Below are 22,316 nucleotides of genomic sequence, written 5' to 3'. Positions count from 1 at the left end.
GTCCCTACCGGGAATCAACCCCTCAGTTCTACGCTCACGCATTAACCACTGTACCAAGGAGGCGGTCACGCTACATACATAGGGATGTTTAAATCTTTAAAATTACGCAAGGATTTTGATGGGGTTTTTTTTAATAGATACGAGTGATTCAAGAGGAAGGTGTATATGTATAATGACCTCTTTAAAACTATTCCGAATTTATCGCGTGGCTTTGTGTTAATAATTATTAGGTTAGAACGAAAGAAATCGAAATAAACTGAACCGACATAACCAAGTCGAAGTCGCAGTGGCCCAAGTACGTAGCTCGTTGGGGCGGATAGGTTCTCGAATGGAAACCACGTTCAGGACCTTGACTTTAAAGAAATCAAAACACAGACACAAGCTTGTGACTTTTGAGACAATTCTTAAAAAATATCATATCTAGTTCGAGGTTCATAACCTTATTTATGCAGTAAAAGACTAATAGGCTACTTTTTTTTTATCGCGAAGATAAAACTCGAAGGAAGACTATTAGATGGAAGTCAAAGTAGTGAAGTACATGCAAGGGAAGCCATGACCGGGAAACTCGAAGTGATTAAAATATTTTTTAAATTGATTTTGTACATAAGAGATATAAAGGTATATTTTTACTTAATACAATTGAAAATTAAAAATCTTATACAAATACTGCAATCAATTGCTGTTCGTTAGTCTCGCTAAAACTCGACAATGGCTGGTCTGATTCTTGTAATCATGGTTTAGGTTGATTATGAATAGCCCAGAGAAGGTTTAAAAGGTCAGAACAATACGGAGGCGTGCGAAGCCGCGGGCGGTAAGCTAGTAATTAATAATTATCCCTGCACCAATTTCGACTGGACCAATTTCGAAATTTCACCATTGAATATTTATGTGATACCCGAGTGCTATAGGCTATAAATTTACTACAGGAGAATCCAAAAAAATGTGATACACTTTTTAATTGTAATTATTGATAAAGTTTTAATATGACACTACAATTACTTTTAAGTCTTAGGTGTGAACAAATAAAACAGTAACATTTTTAATTCATATAAATACCCTTTTATTTAACAAAAGTTAATAATTTAAAGCTCACAACATAAGCTACATTAAACTTAAAATGGTAATGACCAGACTTACATCACATAAAAAGCTAGCAGCTAATAATAGTAACCAATTATTCTGATTTCAATGCTATCTTTGGAGCCATGTGGATCATGGACAGTAGCGTGTTGAAGATGCCCCTGTGCTGGATGCCGGGCCACAGGAGCACCACAACAGAGAAAATGTAAAGCAGGAACACATTGTTGACAGATGATGACAACCAAGCCAGGATACACAGCATACTGATGGAAATTATATAATACTGGAAAAAAAATGTTTTAAAATTAATTAAGTTTAGTAAAGAGAATCAGGAGCAATTAACATGAATTGTGCTATAATCGCCTTAATTTTGTTGACTAAGAACATAAGATTATTCCTTAGAAAATGTATGAGCAATGTACAATAATGCACCAATATTCATATAAGAAATTCATATATGTTACAATTTTGGTTGCTTAAGCTGTAAACAAAGGTTCTGTAGATAAGTCAATCTTCACTATTTTCATTACGTTCACACTTAATAAAAAATGTATATATACAATACCCAAAAATATCTTTAAATATATGAAAGAAACAAAAGTAACATTATTTAAGACAAAAATTCTTACCATGATAGGGCTATCTTCTCGGAGTGAGTAAAACTTGCAAAATTGTTTAAAGGTCCCATTATACATTTCTACAAGGCTCCTACAAATATCTTCATACGTTTTTTCATTTTGGCCTGTCCATGAATTAGGACTACAGATAGATTTGCAAACAATGGGAACAATGAAATCAACAAAGTTGATGAATAAACCAACAATTGCAAATGTTGCAAGAGTGTTTAGGTCCATTAACCAGATAATTAAATATAGAAATGACACAGACGCAACTATGGCACAAGGATGCCATTGTTGTTCCCATAAGAAAACCGATTTTAAAGGCAGCAATGCTGTGCGCCAACCTTCCAACAATCTCTTCAATTTTTTCACTTGTAGGTCCTAAAAGTAAAATGTCTTTATAAACAATTATAGTCATGTAACCTGTTTGTAAATAATATACGCATTTAATTACGTGCTTTGCTGACATATATAAATTTTTGTAGTAAAAAAAATGTAAAAATAAAAAAATATTTTTTCTCTTCAAAGTTACCTGGTTAACATCAGACATTGCGATACTTGTAATGCCTTGCAAGTTGTAGACTTGAAGGCAAATAATAAGATGTGAGAGCGAGGAAGAGCAAATTAAGAAAAGTAAGACTGGAAAGAGCTTTGAAATAGCAAGTAACTTGACTTCTGCCTCGACCGTTTTCTTTCTTTTGTCATAAAATTATTCAAAACAATGTATCGATCACAAAGTGACAGCTGATTCAGTGCTGCCAATTGCCATTGCATAAGAAAAAAAAGTAATAAATAGTTTTACAAATATTAGTAAGATTTTACATTGCGTTAACTAAAACCTTAAATCAACATTCCACAATTGCAATTTATGGTGGTATTGTTGATTAAAAATACTTTTATAATATAGAAATGATAAATCTATATACAATATAATCCACTACCATAAATGTTATGTATATTAACTAGTGACAATAGCACAAATGTTTAATGTTTGTCGTTGGTACTTAAAGTTGTTTGTTCTTTATTTGGATTATTACATTAAACAAATGATCATGGAGCAGTCGATCTTACTAAATAGTACAATAAGGGCTGAAGCTTTTAAAGTACATTATAAAATTATATTATAAGAAATTGATAAATTATTGAGCCATAGCCATAGATAGTATTGGTTAAAAACGTCGTTGTTTGTGGTGGCGGCCGGTTAGTTTTACTATTTATCATATCCTCTGTAGTCATATAAACATTCTGCTATATGGTCCTCTGATTTCTTTATATATTAATCATCAAACTTAGCTAAATATAGATTTGCCTTATTCCTTTCAAAAAGAAACAAAATCATGTAAGTGGTTCATCCGTTGAAGAACTACGATCAAAGAGTAGTATATTAATACGGGTACCTCAAACTTAATTCAGGAAATGAAGGAAAACAATATAAGTACAAAACTTGATTGCTTTTTTGCACGATTGAATGATTTTAGTAATTATTTTGAAATTCTTCCTTGGTTGCAATAATCTCTTCCTGCATTAATTGAATCATTAACAATTCTTCACAATTAAGAGAAAAAAAAGTGGGGTGACTAGCCTGTGGGATTAGCTGAAAATTAGACCTGCCTTGTTGTAGTTTGAGGCTGCTGCTTTGTCACAGCTTTTCCTTTTATTATTACTTACGTGAATTTTCAGTTATAGTAGATAAGTTATTTTATAGAGCAGTTTGCTGTTTGATGTAATACATAATATTACCATTATTTTTTCTTTATTTCTTGGAAAAAATAAAAATGCTTTTATAACTTCATAAACACATTTTATTAATCATATAATTATAAAAAAATATAAAGATATAAAAAAGTATCAGTTCAACTGAGACAATAATAAAATAATCTCCAACAGTCCAACTTATATCACATACAGATTAAAAGCGCAGAATGTAAATAAACTCTTATTTCATAATATATATATATATACATATAGCATCTGTATAACACTTTTATGAAGTTACTCTTTTGAAGTATCTCTTAGCAGGTACCTTTGCTTTGTCATGGGTCAGTGTCTGAAAAAACAATGCAATAAGTTACCAAAAAAGCTATCAAATTGGAAGGTAACAGTTTGTATTTCCTCCTCTGGTCGTCTGTGAGGGGCACTACAGTAGATAAAAAACTGATGCATTATATACAATTATCCTGCAAAATATTTATACTGCATATGACATTTAATATTTTAATCAGTTAATTGGTGTAAAACAATTTTGTTTATATAAAGGCAGAACCGAACCAAACATTTTAAATATTTATAGACAATTAGATTATTTTAAGTTTATGCCAATAGCATACTTACTATAACACACTCATCATCAGTGAAGAGATAGTGGCGTCCACACTTTTCCCCAGTGGCTGGGATCACTGATTCAGTTATTATTTCATTATCATTCTGGATTTTTGTTACACACTAGAATAGTTAATATAATAAAATAAATTAAAAATGCTCAAAAACAAACTTTTAGAAAAAAAAAATGGGAAAATTTTATGATATAAGACTTTTAATATCTAATTTAGGAATATCTGAGTAAAAAGTTGCCTATATGTTATTCCAGTTGTCCAGCTGTCTATGTACCAAATTTCATGGCAATCAGTTAGGTAGTTTTTGAGTGAAAGACCAACACACACACTTCCTTACAAACTTTCGCATTTATAATATAAGTAGGATTACACTTAAATTAAAATTTGTGTTTTATACCTTAAGAACAGTATCAGGCATGTGTTCTTCATATTCTTCACCTAGCTTGAATGTATACTCTACTTTTCTCATCAAAGATGATGTTTTAATTGTCATTTGGTCACCATCTACGGTTATATCCATCTGAGGTGATGATAAACCCATCATTTTTCTCCCCATATATGGCACACCTACAATGTCATAGTGATGATAAATTATTGTAAAAGATAGTAAATAAATAATCGAAAAATCAAATTGTATACATACTGTAATTTTATAACATTGAAACTAACATGTATATATTGAGTGGGTGGATTAAACAATAAAATATACAAACATTGGGACATTCTTCAAATCTCAAAATGGTTAATACATAAAAGGCTGCCTTATTTATAACTACAATGTCATAATTAGTAAAATTAATACATACCAACAGCACTAAAATATTCGTCAAAATTTTCATTCTTATAGTGTTTGTAAGTTCCAGCAATTGATGGCATGTTGTATTTATTTCAATTGTGACCTTAAAACACGAAACAAAAATGAATAGTCTACTAATAAAACATGAGTTGCTAAATGTATTATCTTTTCATAATCATATCTAACTTTTTTACGTGACAACTGACAAGCAGAAGATAAGTGTTATCAATTCAACTCATTATTAATTAATTGGTTACCACGATAAATACGATTGCACTTTAATTATAAGTATTGGGTGAAAAAATAGAATAGAAAATATAATTTACACAATGTGACAAGTTTTCTAACAGTATAAAGATATAAAAAGTGAAAATATTTAAAATAAACCTACCTAGTATAACTACGAAAATGAGATAATCCGCACACAGTACACAATAGTTCCTAATATTTTATGTATACAAAAAACAATAAATTAGAATCATAGATACAGCACCTATCATTGTATCTATCATATTTTTATAATACTACTCTTTGGTACCTATTATCTATGATTAGAATGAAAAAACGGACGAACCACAGATTAACTAAGTGCAATAGTTTCTACCAATGACGGCTCACTGATTTTGGCCCTCCCGTTTTTTATTTTTTAACTAATTTAATTATTTTTTTGTCATTTGTTCGTTATTGTTCGAATGTAAAAATTGTTTCTTGGTCTTTTATTTATTTAAAATTAATTAAACAAACGTTAACCATCAAGTTGGCCTCTCTTACTAGATATCTTTATTTACATGGCTTAGAATATTAGATTGATTAATTTTGATTAACTATCGTATGTTTGACCTGTATTAATAATTATTCGAGCATAAAAATAATAAAATTCTTAAAAGATGACGCACTGCTCCTTGTCATTGTAACACGAAGAGTAAAGAAAATATATTTATTAACTGGATTATGGGTACTCAAAAACCGATACAAAACCATTATACGTAAAAGAGTGTGGTTATTATTGTTATTAATCTTTTTGAAACTCTTACGTAAAATAACTAGACAGACATCCATATTCAGCACTTACAATATAGCGTAATTTTTTGTAACCCTTTGTGCATATATTTTCTCCAACTCCGGGAAATTTAATTAAATAATGTTGGCGACCTTATCTAAGGCTGATAGCGCTGGCTGGCCACGGCATTTACGGACATCTTTCATGGCAGGCACTAAAAAATTGTAGAAGACAACAGATAAAAAAAAAATCACTATTGTAGCCTGTCTAAAATCTTTTGTCTATGCTTTGAATACATTTTAAAATTTTGTGTTGGTGTGCGGGTGAGCTGTGATTCGAGTGTTTTGACTTATATCAATACTTTATAATATTTTCGAATAAACTTATCGATCGTTGTCGATACCAAATAGTTATAAACTAACAAAACTTAATTAAGTTTAATCAGTGCTTTTTACAGTAATTTGCGTAATTGTCCTGACGACACTCTTATTTTATATGGTTTGTTGACCAATCCAGTGTTTTTATTATATTGTAAGGAAAACAGTACATTTATACGAAAATGGGGGATAAAGACGATTATTTGACTTCCTATCGTGTGTTTTTTGAGAATTTTGCGGCTACTGTAAACCCTGAGGACCAATTACCTGTTTACTGTCCTGACTACTTGATCACGGAGGCAGAGTTGGCCGGCGATGTCATTTACTGGACTATCGAATATCTGAGAGAAAAGTGAGTATTTAATGATAAAGTTATTATAAAGACTCGTTATAGTCCTTGCTCCAAAAACAAAGGATTACACAGATTACACAGAGACTGCAACATCCATGTTTCCATGAATTAATATTCTTTCAATATTGCTTGATTTTTCTATACCATAAAATCATAACAATACCTTTACTATATAAACTTACTATATTCTGAACTTATTTTGTAATCAAAGATAAAACTTGTTGTAACAATCCACGTTTTGAGAATACATATGTGTATATTTTAAAATTGAATTCCTTATTAACTCTCCAGGAGTTACCATTTAATAATGATAATATTGCAAAAACAAGTCTTAAAAATATTTGATGTTTTTCTTATTTGATTTTCACATTACATATTGTTTAGTTGTTAAGTATTTGTCTATATTTGATAGGAAAGAAGTCAAAAAATATGTGTGTTCAGCTATATTTACTATTGTGTCTTCCCACTTTTGAAAGACATTTGAAAGTAAATAATAACAAAATTTTATTCAATTAGTTTTGAAAATCACTTACTCCCAAAGCAAAAACTAGACTTGGATCAACTGTCACTTACACTGGATTTTATAAAATGTTATCTCTCACAAATTTGTTTTAATACATAATAAAATAATCAACTTAAAACCATCTAAACCATATATTTGTTATTTATCGAACATATGAGTGTATGAGTTATGTGAGAAAGCTTACTGCATATTAATATCATTTTGTTCAAATTTCTACCGCATATAGTGTAAACTTCAACTAGCTTACAAAAATGAAATAAATTAACAACAAATAAGATTTGAATTTGCTTATTCATTAATTCTATACAAAATAACAGTTTTTTTACACAAATTATAATAGGAAAATAATTAAAGCAACATTAAGGCCATGACAATCAATGATAATAATGTTGTTGGAGAACTCATGCTTAATTGTAGAATTATATAATAGAATATAACACCTTTATCCATTGTTCTTTGGTATGGAAAATACATTGCACATTCGGCAAACATGTTTTGCTGACCTGACCCTTAGGTGTCAAGGTTACACTTACACTGTTACTGAGCCACAAAAGAATGTCTATCTGTTTTCCTAAATATACTTGTAAGTGTGAGTATTATTTAATTTATATAAATTTTTTTAATGGTTCACTTTTATGCCTTAATTTCATTAGCTTTGTACTAAAATAAATATATTTTAGTATATTTACATATTTATTTATGTATACACTACCGGTTCACTGCCATTTCGCCGGTGGTACATATATAGCCATTGTCAATCAGTGAAGATGCAGCTTTCTAGAAAAAAAAAATTGATGTTGGTCCGGTCCAGAGGTTTTGTGAGAAAACATTACAAACACACATACATTTATAATATTAGTTTAGATGAAACATTTGCATACTGCAGCCTGCACAAAATGCATCTGTTATTTATATATTTATATAAAAGGACATTCACCTTTGAGGTTTAGTTCAAACAAATTATTTAAATTTGTACAAGTGTTCACAGTCTGAAATATTAGCCGCCATATAAGATTTTAATATTACGCAAGCCATCTGGCGTCCTTCGGTGGAAAGTTTAAGCGTAGTAGCATTATTTTTTATGGTTGACAGGTTGTATGCAAACAGCATTAGTCATCCTGGACCGATAATCATAAACCGCAAGCCGCGTGTGACGCGGTTTGGTAGCTTTGAATATGTAATCAAGTCGGTACATAAGTACATAGATGCCCATGTATACTGACAAATCAGTGTACATAATATGTTAAACAAGACTTTGTATTGTTAAAGCTGCTTTTGGGGAGCTGAAATGTTTTTTTTTATACACGTATATATATATATTATATTATATTATATATATATATTACGTGTTCATCGGTAGACCGTCGCGATCGCGAACGACGATTCTTAAATAAATAAATAACCCGGTATCGCTTAGTAGCAATATGTATGTGGAGAATGAAAAGTGATATTCTTCCATCGAAAAAGAGGGGAACATTGATTCTAAACTACGTAGTCTCATAGGCCTGCCGGTAAGGACCCTATGAATGATGAAAGTTGTACACATGCTACAAGTATTTCATCATCATCATCAGCCCATTGCAGGGCACTGGCCTCCTATGAGGGTTCAGGCCATAATCCACCACGCTGGCCAAGTGCGGGTTGGCAGATGTCACATGTCGTCGAACTTTTTGATTCTTGGACATGCCGGTTTCCTCACGATGTTTTTCTTCACCGTTTTAAGCCGTGGTGATGTAATCCACATGTGATTGTATTGAAAAATATATTTATTTCCTGCACGCTCGCCCGGTCTCGAACCGACTTATCGATTTTGAAGTCCGAGGTTCTTTCCACTGAGCCACCACTGCTTTTTACAAGTATTTCACTTCTGCCAAACAATTATTCGCATAATCGTGTGTAACGCCTCATTCAATTTCATAAATATTATGTTATTTCTTAAATCTGTTATGTACCCTTTTTCGCTATAGTTTTATCGATGGTATAAAATATAGCATTTAGTAAATTTCGCGCTTTTTATTAGAGCAGCGTAAAACGATTATAATCTATACATTTACATTAGAAACAATACCACCTTACGCAAATAGGAAAGTACAAATAAATGTTATCTAATCGTATTCAAGTTAACTAGACTGAAAAGATTTTACGATTAGGAGGCAGAAGTGACGACACGTACTTGATTAGAATCACTTGCCAATTATGTTTATAAATCAATAGTAACAAATGTGTTTTATTTGAATTGTTCGTACATTTTCCATTTTTCATTGCAACAAATACGATTACTGGTGTTTTCTAACGCTTAAAAGTAACTTCCAATATATCATGGCGTAGAAGAGCTCATAGACTTCCTCCTTTTACAAGGAAATCGATTTTTAATAATTTGCTAACAAATCGTGTTTTTAAATACGCACTGAATTGAATAGAGTGAAAATAAATCAATTATTAAGTAACAAAGACGGCTGGTGTCATTGACATAGAACGGCAGCAATTATATCTTTAATGATCTCGACTTCCTCCGAGCACTAATAGCAGGAGTTGATAAATATTTAAGAGGACTAATGTTGCAATAACTGTATGAGTAATATGGTTGTGTAAAACAATATGTATAACCGATTTGCAGCGTTACTTGTGTTTACATTATAACGTGTTATGCTAGACATTTCGTTAATGTAATAATTCATTCGGTAACCGAGCGTAATTCGCATGTTACGATGCTACGTCTACGTTATTCGTTGCATCCTTTGGTTACGTAACTGCTCTGTAATTTAACAAGTTATCTGAACTTTCATCTGATAAATGTTTATGTAACTTAATTAAAATAGCTTCCATTCAGTCAAATAACAGACACTGGCACACAGGCTTATTAACTGCTTTATTGTTTTCATGTTATGTTTAAAAAAGTGCATTTACAATACACTTTCAAGAGACGTGTTGTATATTTCGCTACATGCAATTCGTTTTATTTATAAAGATGCGTCAATATTTCATCATCATCAGCCCACTGCTGGGACACAGGCCTCCTATGAGGGTTCAGGCCATAATCTACCACGTTGGCCAAGTGAAGGTTGGCAGATGCGTCAATATTTACGTTCCCTTATTAAATCTATTATTGTGTATTGTAATGTATCATGTACCTAGTTACAATATGTATAAGTAAAACTGTTTCTCAGGTTGACCTATTCATTAGTGCGTAATTTAATAGCACTTCAGTTGATACAGCGTGGGAAACGCATTGGATTCTGTCGTGACGCTACGTAATCTGAAACTTAAGATATTATGTAGGTGAACTTGCACTAGAGCGGAAAAATATGAAAAATCATGTGTGAAGAATTTTAAATTAAATCCGTCCGTTGATAACGTTTTATAGTTGATAAAAATTCATAGAATTTTGTTGTAGGTAACTCTAGATACGATATTCGTAAAATTTTTAAATTTAACTATCTAGAGTAAATCTCCATCTACCCTCATTACCTGAACAAATATATATGGCCAACTTCCGGCAACATTTATATATACTTATTTAAAATGAACGTTGAATAATTATATCACATCATTAGTACTTTTGCCTAGCGTAAATATGAAATAAAATATTTACATATATTCAAAATGTAACAGAATAAATGTTTCTTTACTTGATAGGTACAAATAATGTTTGTTCGTACAGTATTATTTTTTATTAAATTGCGTTTTCTTTTATATTTAAATATATGTAATGTATACTCATTGTGTCTTCTACCTTACCGATACTTACGCATATTATAAACGAATCTTGTAACTCTGGCACCTATCCTTTTTATGGAAATTCGCCCTCTTTCGATTTATAACAAAACCTAAAAGTCCAAAAGACTTGAAGGACTTTCGGCCATTATCGTGATTATCGCGCTTAGTACTGTAATCTTGCGTCATCAATAGTTTTATTGCATTCTCTAAAATAGCGCGATGACAAAATGTTCTGAAAATATCATAAAAATTTCCCACGGTGAACTTGCATTGTGAATCAAATGCAAGGCAGCGGTAAATATAGACGTGATAAACTTGGCAATCTAAATAACGAGGTCATCAATTAGATGATCTCTTTGAAGGCGCTTTTTAACGTCCAAGTGCTAACGGGTACGTTTACGTTAATCGAATTACGTGTTTTATGCCAGGTAAATTTAATTTTCGTTTGTGAAGTTTTAAAGGTTGGCATTTTAATACAGGCTGTATCTTTTTGAATATATACAAGAATCTTCCTAAATTATTTCTTATCATCTAATTTAATTCCTTTAAAGTGTTGTGATTTATTTATATTTTAATAAAGATTCACGATTGTATAATGCAAGAAGCGTAATTCCACTCAAATTTTAAATTTCATAAAAAGGTAATTTCAAAATTGAGATCTACCTATTGTAGCTGAGGTCTGCTGTTGTTGGCCAATACTAATCGATATCGTTAACGGTATCCCACATGAAAGATATCGTTGGTTTGATTTATCGTAAGCTGCGGTGGTGGGAGTGCAATTGCTAAGAGAAGACTCGTTTCTTGTAGTAGACTTACTCATGAATAAATTGGTATGAAAGCGGCGTGGGAGGTAAGCGGATGTGATGATAGCGTATATTGGACTCGGCCACTATTCTTCAGTTACTGAGTCATTGGGAATTTAAAGATTGTTACTGATACCGTAAATGTGTGAGGCTTGAATGCGAAGTTTTGCGGTGTTTAAGATCGCGAGTTGAAGATTAAAGACTTAGCGCGGTAGAGAAGCATAATTTTTTCGGTATCATTTACCTAGGCATTTATATGCTGTATTCTAGTTTTTTGTTTTAATATAAGAATACCTTTTATACTAATGTGGTATGTAGTTTGCGTCAAAAAGGTGAAAGCGTAAACATGACTGCTTGTGTTATCTGGATGCAAAGACCGTAAAATTACCTTGACAAACACAAACAGTAAACATTTAAAAATTGTAAATGGAAACATATCAATTGTCAGAACATTAGTAGCGCAAAAGTGTTGACTGTTTAGATAGAGCTTGTTGTGTAAGTGCACTGACCTTTTTATGTGTGCTATAGACAGACGTACGTCCGCATTTTATTTCGACTGTAGTTGTACTGTCCACGGACGCTTTCAGATCCGGGGGAACATATGTTCAAATTGGGGAACGTGTGAATGAAATCAAATAGGGAAGTTTCTTTTTTTGCTTTTTTAGTACTTCCTACGTGTTCTGGTCCGACGCATGGAATGAATCAATGTTTTCTTTAGATAGATTTTTAAGGGATTTAGAATGGGATATAAACCATTGTGTTGTATGTGTTAAACAGTCCAAAAATTTTGCTTATTATTTATTACCTACGAATCTTCGTCTAACATGTATATTGTGAGACCTTTAATATTCGAAATGATGTATCGTCTGCGAAATATTGTAATGTATAAATATATAAACCTAATTGAAATACTACATCATGCTATAAATAAGTAGCTATTCGGAGACATTTCACATTTTATCTAAATACTATATTATTGGGTAAGCTTCTACTCTACGAATTTGAGGACAATATAGACATGAGTTATCTTATTAAATAAAATAAAGGCACTGTAGGTCATACACAAAAAAACAACGTTAATTGATAATTACATGATTAACTAACACTAATGTATCTATGGTATCTAATTATTTCAAATAAATATTATATATTTATATATTTTTTTATTATATATAATATATAATAAAAAAAATAATAGGACACCATATATACGAACACAATGTTTATTTTTTAATGATGATTGGTGGGCATCAAATCCACACCCGAAAGTGGAATAGTGGGGGTCACCATTGCGCAAATACAATCATCGTGATTACTCTTGTGACTATTAGGGTGCTTTTCCACCAGACATGTGCTATGCAGCTCTTCTGCGAGGATGGGATAGCTAGGAAACTATGTGACATTTTCCTCTGATACTACGCTATGTAGCGATGCGAGTGATGCTATAAAAATGCGACACCGCGTAAAAAGATGAACCAAAATTCATCTTTTTCGATAACATTACGAATGTTCCCTCATGAACATAATTAGAGGAACATGTACATAGAGGCAGATCGGAAGTGATTTTTTTTTATATATAAGTGAGTATCAAATTTGTACTTACCGCTTTATTTATCTTATATTATTAATTTTTTTTTAACTTTCGATATATCTTTATATGTACCGTCCCTGTATCCATGTCTATTTGTATATTATATCAGCGTTAACAATTTGAACAGAGAGATGACTTGTTATTTTATAGGGAGCAATAACGTTCATTAGATAGCGTATTTATTAAAAAACGTTTATGTTAGGTAGCTGCTCTGCATTCGCAAGATACATTATCATTAATATCCTCACATACAATGTTAAAAAAATACAATACAAGAGCCTAAGTATGATTTTACCAGTAGAAAATTATAACCGAGGAAAAGAGAGAGGGACGTCTTTTTTGCATTGAAAGTATGATCATATAGGTATATTGTAATACACAAAAATATGAACTGTTAGTTTTACTAGCAACATAGGGTTAATTTAACAGTAAACCACTAACGTGTATAATAGCTCTTAGCTGAATAGCGAGTCGTATAGATTTTTTTTAACCCTACATTGGGTAAATCTGAATCAATGTGCCCACTGCACCTACATGTTGCATCGTTCATGCAAAATTATTATTCTAAAGGCTTTTCCAGTAGTGAGTTAGATTACTTGAAGCGAATATTTCATAATTATTTAGAATACTCTAATACGACTGTCAATGTTACGGGAGTTTTCCCTATAACGATATATTATTATGAAAGAAATACTGAAACTTGAAGAATTGTTGAATTTCTGCAATGTTTTTTGCTATTACCTTGTTCAAATCGAGACCGAGCATAAGCAAAAGAAAAATACACACAATGATTTATGCTTAATCTTAAGTGTGTTATGCCCTTTGACTTCTACGTCAAATTCAATCACCAGAATCTCAAGTCGTTCTCATGGTATGAAAAATAAAATGCATTTTTTTTTACAAAAACCTACAAAAGCGACACTTGATACCGTCTCAATATTTTCACCCAATAGTATCGGTAATCTTATCTCTAACTTATCCAATTTATAAGGGTTCCGAACCGGTTAAGCTTAGCTTAGTATTATATTGAAATGAGAAACTTAACATAAATTAATTTTTTTCAGGTCATGTCCGCCCACACTACTGACTCCGCTCTTGCGGTTAATACTCGACGAGGTGCGAACGGCATCGAAAAAATTCCCAAATGACTTTGGTTTTGATCCAGACTGTTCAGGTAAATATTTTTTTGTGCGGTAGAAACTTGTAAAATAAATATATTTAAGGTTCCGTACCCAAAGGAGTTAAACCGTACCTTATTATTACGACTTCGCTATACCTTTGCTTGCTTGCCTGCCCGTCCGTCACCAGGTTGTATCTAAAGAACCGTGATAGTTACGCGAAATGTTACAACTGTCAACTTTTAGAGATGTGTTTCTGTTGCTATAGCAACAAATAAACAATCGAGGTTAATAAACGGTTGATGCGGTCGTAAAATGGATAGGTGGCCTATTTTTTTTTCCTGTTGTTCTTTAGCTTATTTGTACGGAACTATTAGTCGCGAGTCCGACTCGCACTCGACCAATTTATATTTTTCACCCTCGACTATCGGGTTTTTTTAAAAGTGAGGAAAATGTATTCTTCATTAACTTTACGAGGGTAAATTCGAAGTCATTATAACCGCAACTTGTAGTTTGTGCGTGTTGAACGCTTAAAACATATTTTCTCTATATTCTCTAATCACTGATGAGTAATGAAGTGTTTCATGTTGACAAATTTTGCGTAATACAATAAGGATACAATGGTTTCCGTCCAAAAAATGTCCCTTGATCAAATAACACTTACCTCGCATCCGTATTTCAATTTCAACTATCTTAAGACTGTAACTTTAGTTTAACTATCATATTCTTTCTTTGTATCGATTTATGTTATAAATTTGATTTCAATCTACTCGTTTTCATTCAATCGTTTTCTTCTGCTACTGACTTTCCATAACAGTATTTATATTTTATAAATTATGTCATAAAATATTTTACGATAAGTATATTGTCATACATTTTTTTTTTCGTTTTATAGTGGTAATATAGTATGAAAATGCGAAGTAAAACTTGCCCATATAAGCGTATAGGATGGACGATAAATATTTCTCTAAGCTGAGTTTATGAGGGCAGTAACTTTTTCTTTTTGGCGTGGAACCGAGACAGATCGATAGCGTTACAGGAGTCATCCTGCCCTTTATGAGACGAGGGATAACATCTTACATAAATGATTTGTTTATATTTGTTTAATTATATGAACTGTGGCTGTTTTAACTTTTGTTTATGTAGCAAAAAAATGTACAAGATAAGAACACGAATTATGTATGAGTAATGACGCACTTTCACGTAAATTAAACTTTACATATTCTAATTCAATTTTTTCCAGTTTTATGGCGTTGCAATGCTTTGATTGATTTTTATTTAAAATGATATGATCATCCATCCCGCATCATGTCGATCATTGTGCGGAATTCGAACTCGCGTCCATCGCTTTACTGTGGCATCACAAACTGCAAACTGATAAAATTGTGTGGCCTGTTATGACGAAATGTGTGTGATGAGTGCGTTATAACATTTATATACTTGTATACGATTTCTGCTATTTAAACCGAAGTGTTGGATAACCGAGAGCTGGTGCTAGTATTCGAACATTGTTACACAAAGAAATGTACGTCCAATAAACAGAAAAATCTATTTCTATAGGATTGGTCGAAACCACACCCTCTCGCACAATTGACAGCTACGCTAATTACAGCCACACGTTAGAATCCCTATTCGTATCACCAACGACTACTCAATATTCACTCATAGTATAAGTGATCTACATAAATTACATTATATATAATACCTGCGAATTACAATTTGCATCTTTGTTTTATTTAACATTAGAAACAACTTTCATATATGTCGCATTTTATAAATATGAATATGAAAGTGAACGAAAGTAGGTATATTTTTCCATTCTACGCACATAAAATATAATTTTTTAAACCGAGTGCTCTGAACTCGTTTTCCTAATCAGCACATTAAGATTACAAGCGGCATGTAAACAATATCGCGTGTCTAAATATTAGGGCCATACATAAGATTAGGCATGGGTGCTAGATTTGCGAAACAATGATGATTGTATTTGCAAAAGGCATGATATCATAGCGTTATCATATCTCACGCTTATCATGCGTCGGTTTGCATTGTTACATCACGGCCGGTGACCGTGTATGGTTTGTCTTTGTTTTACATTGATTCTTTGGACATGCCGTTTGACCCTTGGCTTGCTGGGGAGCGTTATGACTGGGATCTGTCCTTCAAATTGATGAGCAGATATTTGTCAATCATGATATATACGTTGAATAATATACATTCCACTAAATTATATTGAAATACGTGATCAGGAGCTAAATAATAAAGTCGTGTTTAGTAGTCGTTAGAGTACTGACACAAAACACTTAAATAGATAATTATAACCAACTAACCTATTACGAAAATCGGTATAGAATGCAGATGTGAAATCCATCTGCTTCCAAGTGGAAAGCGATATTATATTATTGATATAAGCAGTAATATATTTTGATCAGTCTTATAATGTTCGGTCACAGGTCAACTTTAGCTAACGGGAAAAAGAAAAATGAATATCTGATACAAAAGATTACTGATTAGTGCTAAATTTAAATTGACATTCATTCAATATTTTACGATGGGTGGCACCTCTTTGAAATACACTTAAATATTTAGGTATTTATTATTTTGGATGTCTGTTTATAAAAATATATAACTAACGTCGCGTAGGTACTGAATACCGAAGCGATGCATTTGATAAACGTGATGCGTAGACAAGGCACATTGTTTAGACAATATAACCTTCCGAATGATTCATTTGAAAAATTGAATGAATACAAATTGAGTTATATAAATACTCGTAAATAGTATTTTATACTACAATCAAGGTGATAGTTGATCATTTTATATGAAACGGTTTTTTGAAAATCCCATGTTCAGGTTCATGCCGCTGAGAAAAATATATTCTTCCAATCCAATATCATACATAGTAACATCTCTATTTCAAAATTAATTATTCCCATTTAAAAACTGGAGTGGTACCCCAGAGACGTTGGTTTGGTGACTTTTTTTGTAGAAAAGAATCATATACCACGTAAAGATTATATTGATATGATATTGATATGATATTTCTTTCAATGAAGTATTAAGAATAGCTACCAGACATTGAGATGTATATAAATTACAAATTGCATACGCTTAATTAATATTTTTATTAGTATCAAGTAATACTCAAGAGATGAATACACGTGGGTTTATATTATCTATGTTGCTTCAGTGCGTCATTTGTATTGTTTATTTTTCCACATAGAAAGTAATTTGGATTTCTTGTTTATCATCAATCATCATTTTTTCATTTTTGAATGTTGGCCGATTATATTAACATTACAATAATTTCTTTAGAGGCCACTATTAGGTCGCGTTAAATTAAACAAATTAAAAATAGAAAAATATGATTTGGTTTGCGCTGATAGAATTATTTACAAATGCAGAAATCAGAACTGTAGTAGGCATACTATTGCATAGTACATTGGTTACATAGACGATTGCCATTCCAGCATACAGAGCGATATGGCTGATGCAGGCGGTGATAGCGAGGGTGAACGACGTGTGCCTGCGGTATTTGGATAACTCTCGACTGGACACATTGCCCCCGCCGCCGCCTCCCGATCAGAGGGAGTTCAGAACTGTCTCAGCGGCTATGAGGAACACGAGGAGGGTGATGGAGGATCGACACGTGGAGATTGGAAACTTGGAGGCGTTGTTTGATGTTGAGGTGAGTGAAACACATAGAAAGACTCTAGAGCTCTAGAGTACTTTATAGGGGCACCTCTTTATTATGTGTTAAGCACTGGGCGTGTTTTAGCAAGAATTTTATTAAATGCCTATATAGTGTATTAACATAACAGTTGTCTATAGTGCTTGTGTTTCTTATGGACAATAGGACAGTGCAGAAACTCACTTGATCAAAGCTCTAACATCGTCAATACTAAGTTTCTAGTTATTATATTTGACGACGTATGTTCTACCTTATCTTGCTGTAACATAAAAAGCATACACACAAATACACTCATAGTCCGTCTAATAAGCTTCAAAATTATTGTAGGTTTAATAAATTTCACTGTTTCGAATGCTTAATGCATTTGTTCCAATACGGAAATAGACGTTGTAAACAAGCTAGGTTCAATAAACTGCAGTACGTTTGATGGTACTTTCGTCATAAGACTGAACTAGAAAGTAATAGAAAAACGCTTCTAATTATATTACAACATTGCATTGTAGAGCGATAGTAAATGTTAGATAATAGTGTATCGGATGAATGTCAAACAAAAATTAACTTAATATTATAGAGTTTTATACTAATTATTTAACTACCCTACTAATATTGTAAATGTGAATGTTCGTAATAGTGTATGGATGTTTGTTACTCTTTCACGTAAAACCTACTAAACTGATTTTGATCATAATTGGCAGTGATGTACCTTAGATACTAGAAGAACACATATATTATAGTTATACTTGCAATAAGACAAAGTCGTTTCCCGCTGTCTATCCCTATATACTTAACTCATTCAAACTAAACAACGGATTCAAGAGGAAGGTTTATATGTATAATACATGCAGTGCATTTGCAAATGCACCCGTGCGAAGCCGCTCGGTCGCTAGTTCATCACAAAAAGCCTCGTTATCGTTTCAAAATGTATGAATTTTTGAGTTTAATATATAACACGATTATTATAAGTAAAGAAGCGTAATATAAATCATGATGTATCTCATTCATCGTTCCAGACAACGGAGCGCACAAGCTTCTACGCGGTGTACGACGGGCACGCAGGCGCGTCCGCAGCGCACTACAGCGCGGCGCACCTGCACCAGTACATGGTGGAGAGCCCGCACTACAAGAAGAACCTGAAGCGGGCGATGCACGACGCGTTCATACGGACGGACGCGGAGTTCATTGGGAAGAGCAAAATGGACGTGAGTATGTCGCGTGGGCCCGTAGTGTAGCGTGCGGTTTTGGGTGAAGAAATGCATTTATCAAGCGGCAAAATTCAAGAAAACTTAAAGATATGTTGGTTATCGTAAATTTTATATAAAATGTATGTCTCACAATAGTTTGTAAAATACATCCAATAATGGACGTCCATCTCAGCGTCTGCGACAAAATAAAACTTTTTTATAAAATAGACGAAACTGCCTTCATTGACACTGATGCAGTAAAATAAAAAAATAAAAATAAATTACGTTTAATTATTTCATCAATGACAAGCATTTGACATGATTCCTTGATAAAAATATATTTTAGTAAGGCCGGTTATGTTACTAGTGAATGAGGAAAAATCTATGATTCATTCCTTATAAGTTTTTTGAAGTGTGACTCAGAAGGGACGGTGTCATTAAGATTTACGTTAACACGATTATTTATCAATAGATAGAAAGCGGTTTGGTATAAATATTAAGTATAAAACGCATTTTTGAGTTTTTGCACAGCGCCATCTAGTTTCAAACACAAGTTGAAATAGAATTACCTACTATGGGTAGACAAGTGATATTTAAAACGTAGGGGCTACAGATTATTGCACATGAGAAGGAAAGTTATAGTTGTCGCTTAAAGTGTTAAATTTCGTTTAAATCTTCTGAGTAAACGGCTTTGGCTGGAAGAATAGAACTTCGTATTTATCATAAATATTTGGACAGCAAAAGTTGATCAGCAATATTGCTGGAAATTTTGTTATATACTTTGTTAGTTTTTTTTGTTAAAATATTATTAATAATATTGAAGACAAATTTTCTACATTTTGCGTTTTAGCTCTGCAACATACAGATATATGATCATCCACTTTGTTTTTAAACAAATTTTTTACCTATACGACGCCTAATATACGCTACTTTTAAACTATGTACGCATTGAATTTCTTTTAGAGTTATAATATTACTTGTATTGATATGGCCAAAACTCTCCTTTGGCTCGTCTTTTTCTTATCGAGATCCGTTTTCTTGCTATCCGCTTCGGGTGCTATATTTTATGTAAATATAAATATTTATGTATATCCAAAAATAATCGTCTATCGAACAACATCGTATACATCATCGTGCCAAGTTTTTAGTTATTACCTCTTGTAACAATTTTGATAGAGGGCGTGTTGGTAAAATTTAGTAATGATTGATAATGTACATACAGAAATTTTATTAGAATATTATCTGTTTGTGTGTGCAGCACCGGTCGGTGGGCGGCAGCACGGCGGTGGTGGTGTGCGTGCGCGGCTCGGCGCTGGTGGTGGGGTGGGCGGGCGACTCGCTGGCGCTGCTCGCGCAGCGCATGCGCGTCATGCAGCTCGTGCACCCGCACAAGCCCAGCCGGGAGGTGAGTGCCACACTATGTTGTATTACGTTACTAGCTTTCAGCCCGCGGCTTCGCCCGCGTAGTCACAGGAGATGATAGAAAATTCCTGGATTTTACACGCATACTTTCCTTTCCTGGGTTTTCGGCATAAAAGCTATCCTATATACATTCTGCCAAACTCTCTTTATACCAAATTTCATTCAAATCGGTTCTTCGTTTTGACGTGACGAAGAGACAGATAGATAGAGTTACATTCTCCTTTATAATATAAGTTGCGATACTGTATCTCTTTACTTGTTACTACAACTAAGATATCAGGATCAATGAATGTTTTTTGTGTAGACTGGAAAAGCGATCAATACTTTTCGTTTAGTTCAATGTTTTATACGCGATTCTTTATTGTATTACCCTCGTGGTTAGCACTGTTGTTTTGTATTAAATTTAAACATGAAGTCTCTTATTACTTAGTCTCCTCTTACCTAGAAATTGTGGTGGTTAAAATAACGATTTACATTTTAGTAGTAAGAGGTGCCCTTAGGTTAAAGAAATAGCTTTAACTTTAAAATGGGTGATTGATTCTTTTTTTATGTGAAAGGTGGTACCTCTTGTGAAGTCTCATTTAAATTAGGCCTACTTCTGACAATTTGAAGGAAGTTTAGTTATTAATTGAAAGATAATTATAGAAGAAAACATTTTATTTCTTTGTGGTAACAATTATTATATTTTTTAATTTAAACAGGATGAAAGGAGACGAATAGAGTCTTCAGGGGGTATGGTGATGCACATCGGAACGTGGCGGGTAAACGGTCAGCTAGCGGTGTCTAGAGCTATAGGTAAGCTACTTAGATAGTCCTACTTAATATTATAAATGCGAAAGTTTGTGAGGATAGATGTATGTGTGTGTGTATGTTTGTAAATTTTTCAAGTAAAAGCTGCTGAACCGATTGCAATGAAAGTTGGTACGTAGATAGCTGGACAACTAGAATAACACAGAGGCAACTTTTTATCCCTATATTCCCACGGATATGATACGGACTAACGCGGGTGAAACCGCCGGGCGTATCTAGTATCTTTTAACTAGCTGTCACCCGTAACTTCGCCTCCATAGTGAGTTCCCGTGTTCTCTTGGGGTTATGGGACAAAAGCCTCAAGCATATGTTTCTTTGCGGACAAGTAGGTGATAAACCTTCTGTTTCTTGCCAGACCGAGAGTTTTTCTTTGTTATTAGTCGCCACTGGGAATCAAATCCAGGACCACTCGGTTCTACGCTTATGCTTTAACCACTGAGCCTAAAATTACCTTAAACCGAAAACGTAACTAATAAATCTTATATATAAAATTCTCGTGTCACAATGTTAGTCTCTATACTCCTCCGAAACGGCTTGACCGATTCCTCTGAAATTTGGTAAGCATATTGGGTAGGTCTGAGAATCGGCTAACATCTATTTTTCATACCACTTAACGATAAGAGTAAGGCAGAACAGCGTTTGCCGGGTGCAGCTAGTAAAATATAATAATATATATTAACTAATAAACGGTTGAAGGGTTTGTTTATTTGCTTGAACGTTCATAAAATGGCAGCCGTTAAATTTGCCTGGTTTAGGTATCTTATTTTTTTTTAATACTTCTAATTAGTTTTTTCCCCAAAAATTTTAACATAAAATCCTCATGGAACATATATACTTAGTCTGGCCATAAATACTGTTACACTTAATTATAAAAAAATATTACATTTGAATTTCGAATCTGT

General features: G+C 32.8%; 3 protein-coding genes across 3 annotated transcripts in view; 1 reads left to right on the top strand and 2 right to left on the bottom strand.

The window, feature by feature from the left end:
- Window positions 1-1,045: 1,045 nt before the first annotated feature.
- On the bottom strand, window positions 1,046-2,454 carry LOC119835144 (ADP-ribosylation factor-like protein 6-interacting protein 1). Its single transcript, XM_038359814.1, has 3 exons — window positions 2,233-2,454; window positions 1,710-2,081; window positions 1,046-1,363 (listed from the first exon to the last, which is right to left on the bottom strand). The coding sequence occupies exons 1-3, from the start codon at window positions 2,248-2,250 to the stop codon at window positions 1,175-1,177; spliced, it is 579 nt and encodes a 192-aa protein (XP_038215742.1). The 5' UTR covers window positions 2,251-2,454; the 3' UTR covers window positions 1,046-1,174.
- A 1,063-nt stretch (window positions 2,455-3,517) lies between these two features.
- On the bottom strand, window positions 3,518-5,378 carry LOC119835145 (fatty acid-binding protein, adipocyte-like). Its single transcript, XM_038359815.1, has 5 exons — window positions 5,221-5,378; window positions 4,840-4,932; window positions 4,431-4,600; window positions 4,032-4,142; window positions 3,518-3,747 (listed from the first exon to the last, which is right to left on the bottom strand). Exons 2-5 carry the CDS (start codon window positions 4,907-4,909, stop codon window positions 3,685-3,687), a joined length of 414 nt encoding a protein of 137 aa, XP_038215743.1. The 5' UTR covers window positions 4,910-4,932; window positions 5,221-5,378; the 3' UTR covers window positions 3,518-3,684.
- A 747-nt stretch (window positions 5,379-6,125) lies between these two features.
- The window catches only part of LOC119835140, a 70,462-nt gene continuing 54,271 nt past the window's right edge, over window positions 6,126-22,316 (top strand). Inside the window, exons 1-6 of the mRNA XM_038359799.1 lie at window positions 6,126-6,558; window positions 14,257-14,366; window positions 17,781-17,998; window positions 19,012-19,200; window positions 20,441-20,587; window positions 21,306-21,399. Of these exons, the coding sequence (XP_038215727.1) occupies window positions 6,389-6,558; window positions 14,257-14,366; window positions 17,781-17,998; window positions 19,012-19,200; window positions 20,441-20,587; window positions 21,306-21,399 (928 nt within the window). The 5' untranslated portion in view covers window positions 6,126-6,388. The remainder of the gene's footprint in view (window positions 6,559-14,256; window positions 14,367-17,780; window positions 17,999-19,011; window positions 19,201-20,440; window positions 20,588-21,305; window positions 21,400-22,316) is intronic.

The sequence above is a fragment of the Zerene cesonia genome, chromosome 20 (genome assembly GCF_012273895.1).
Source record: "Zerene cesonia ecotype Mississippi chromosome 20, Zerene_cesonia_1.1, whole genome shotgun sequence".
In the NCBI taxonomy this organism is placed as follows: Eukaryota; Metazoa; Arthropoda; class Insecta; order Lepidoptera; family Pieridae; genus Zerene; species Zerene cesonia.
Note: the sequence above shows the minus strand (reverse complement) of the source record. Positions and strands in the feature narration are given on the sequence as shown.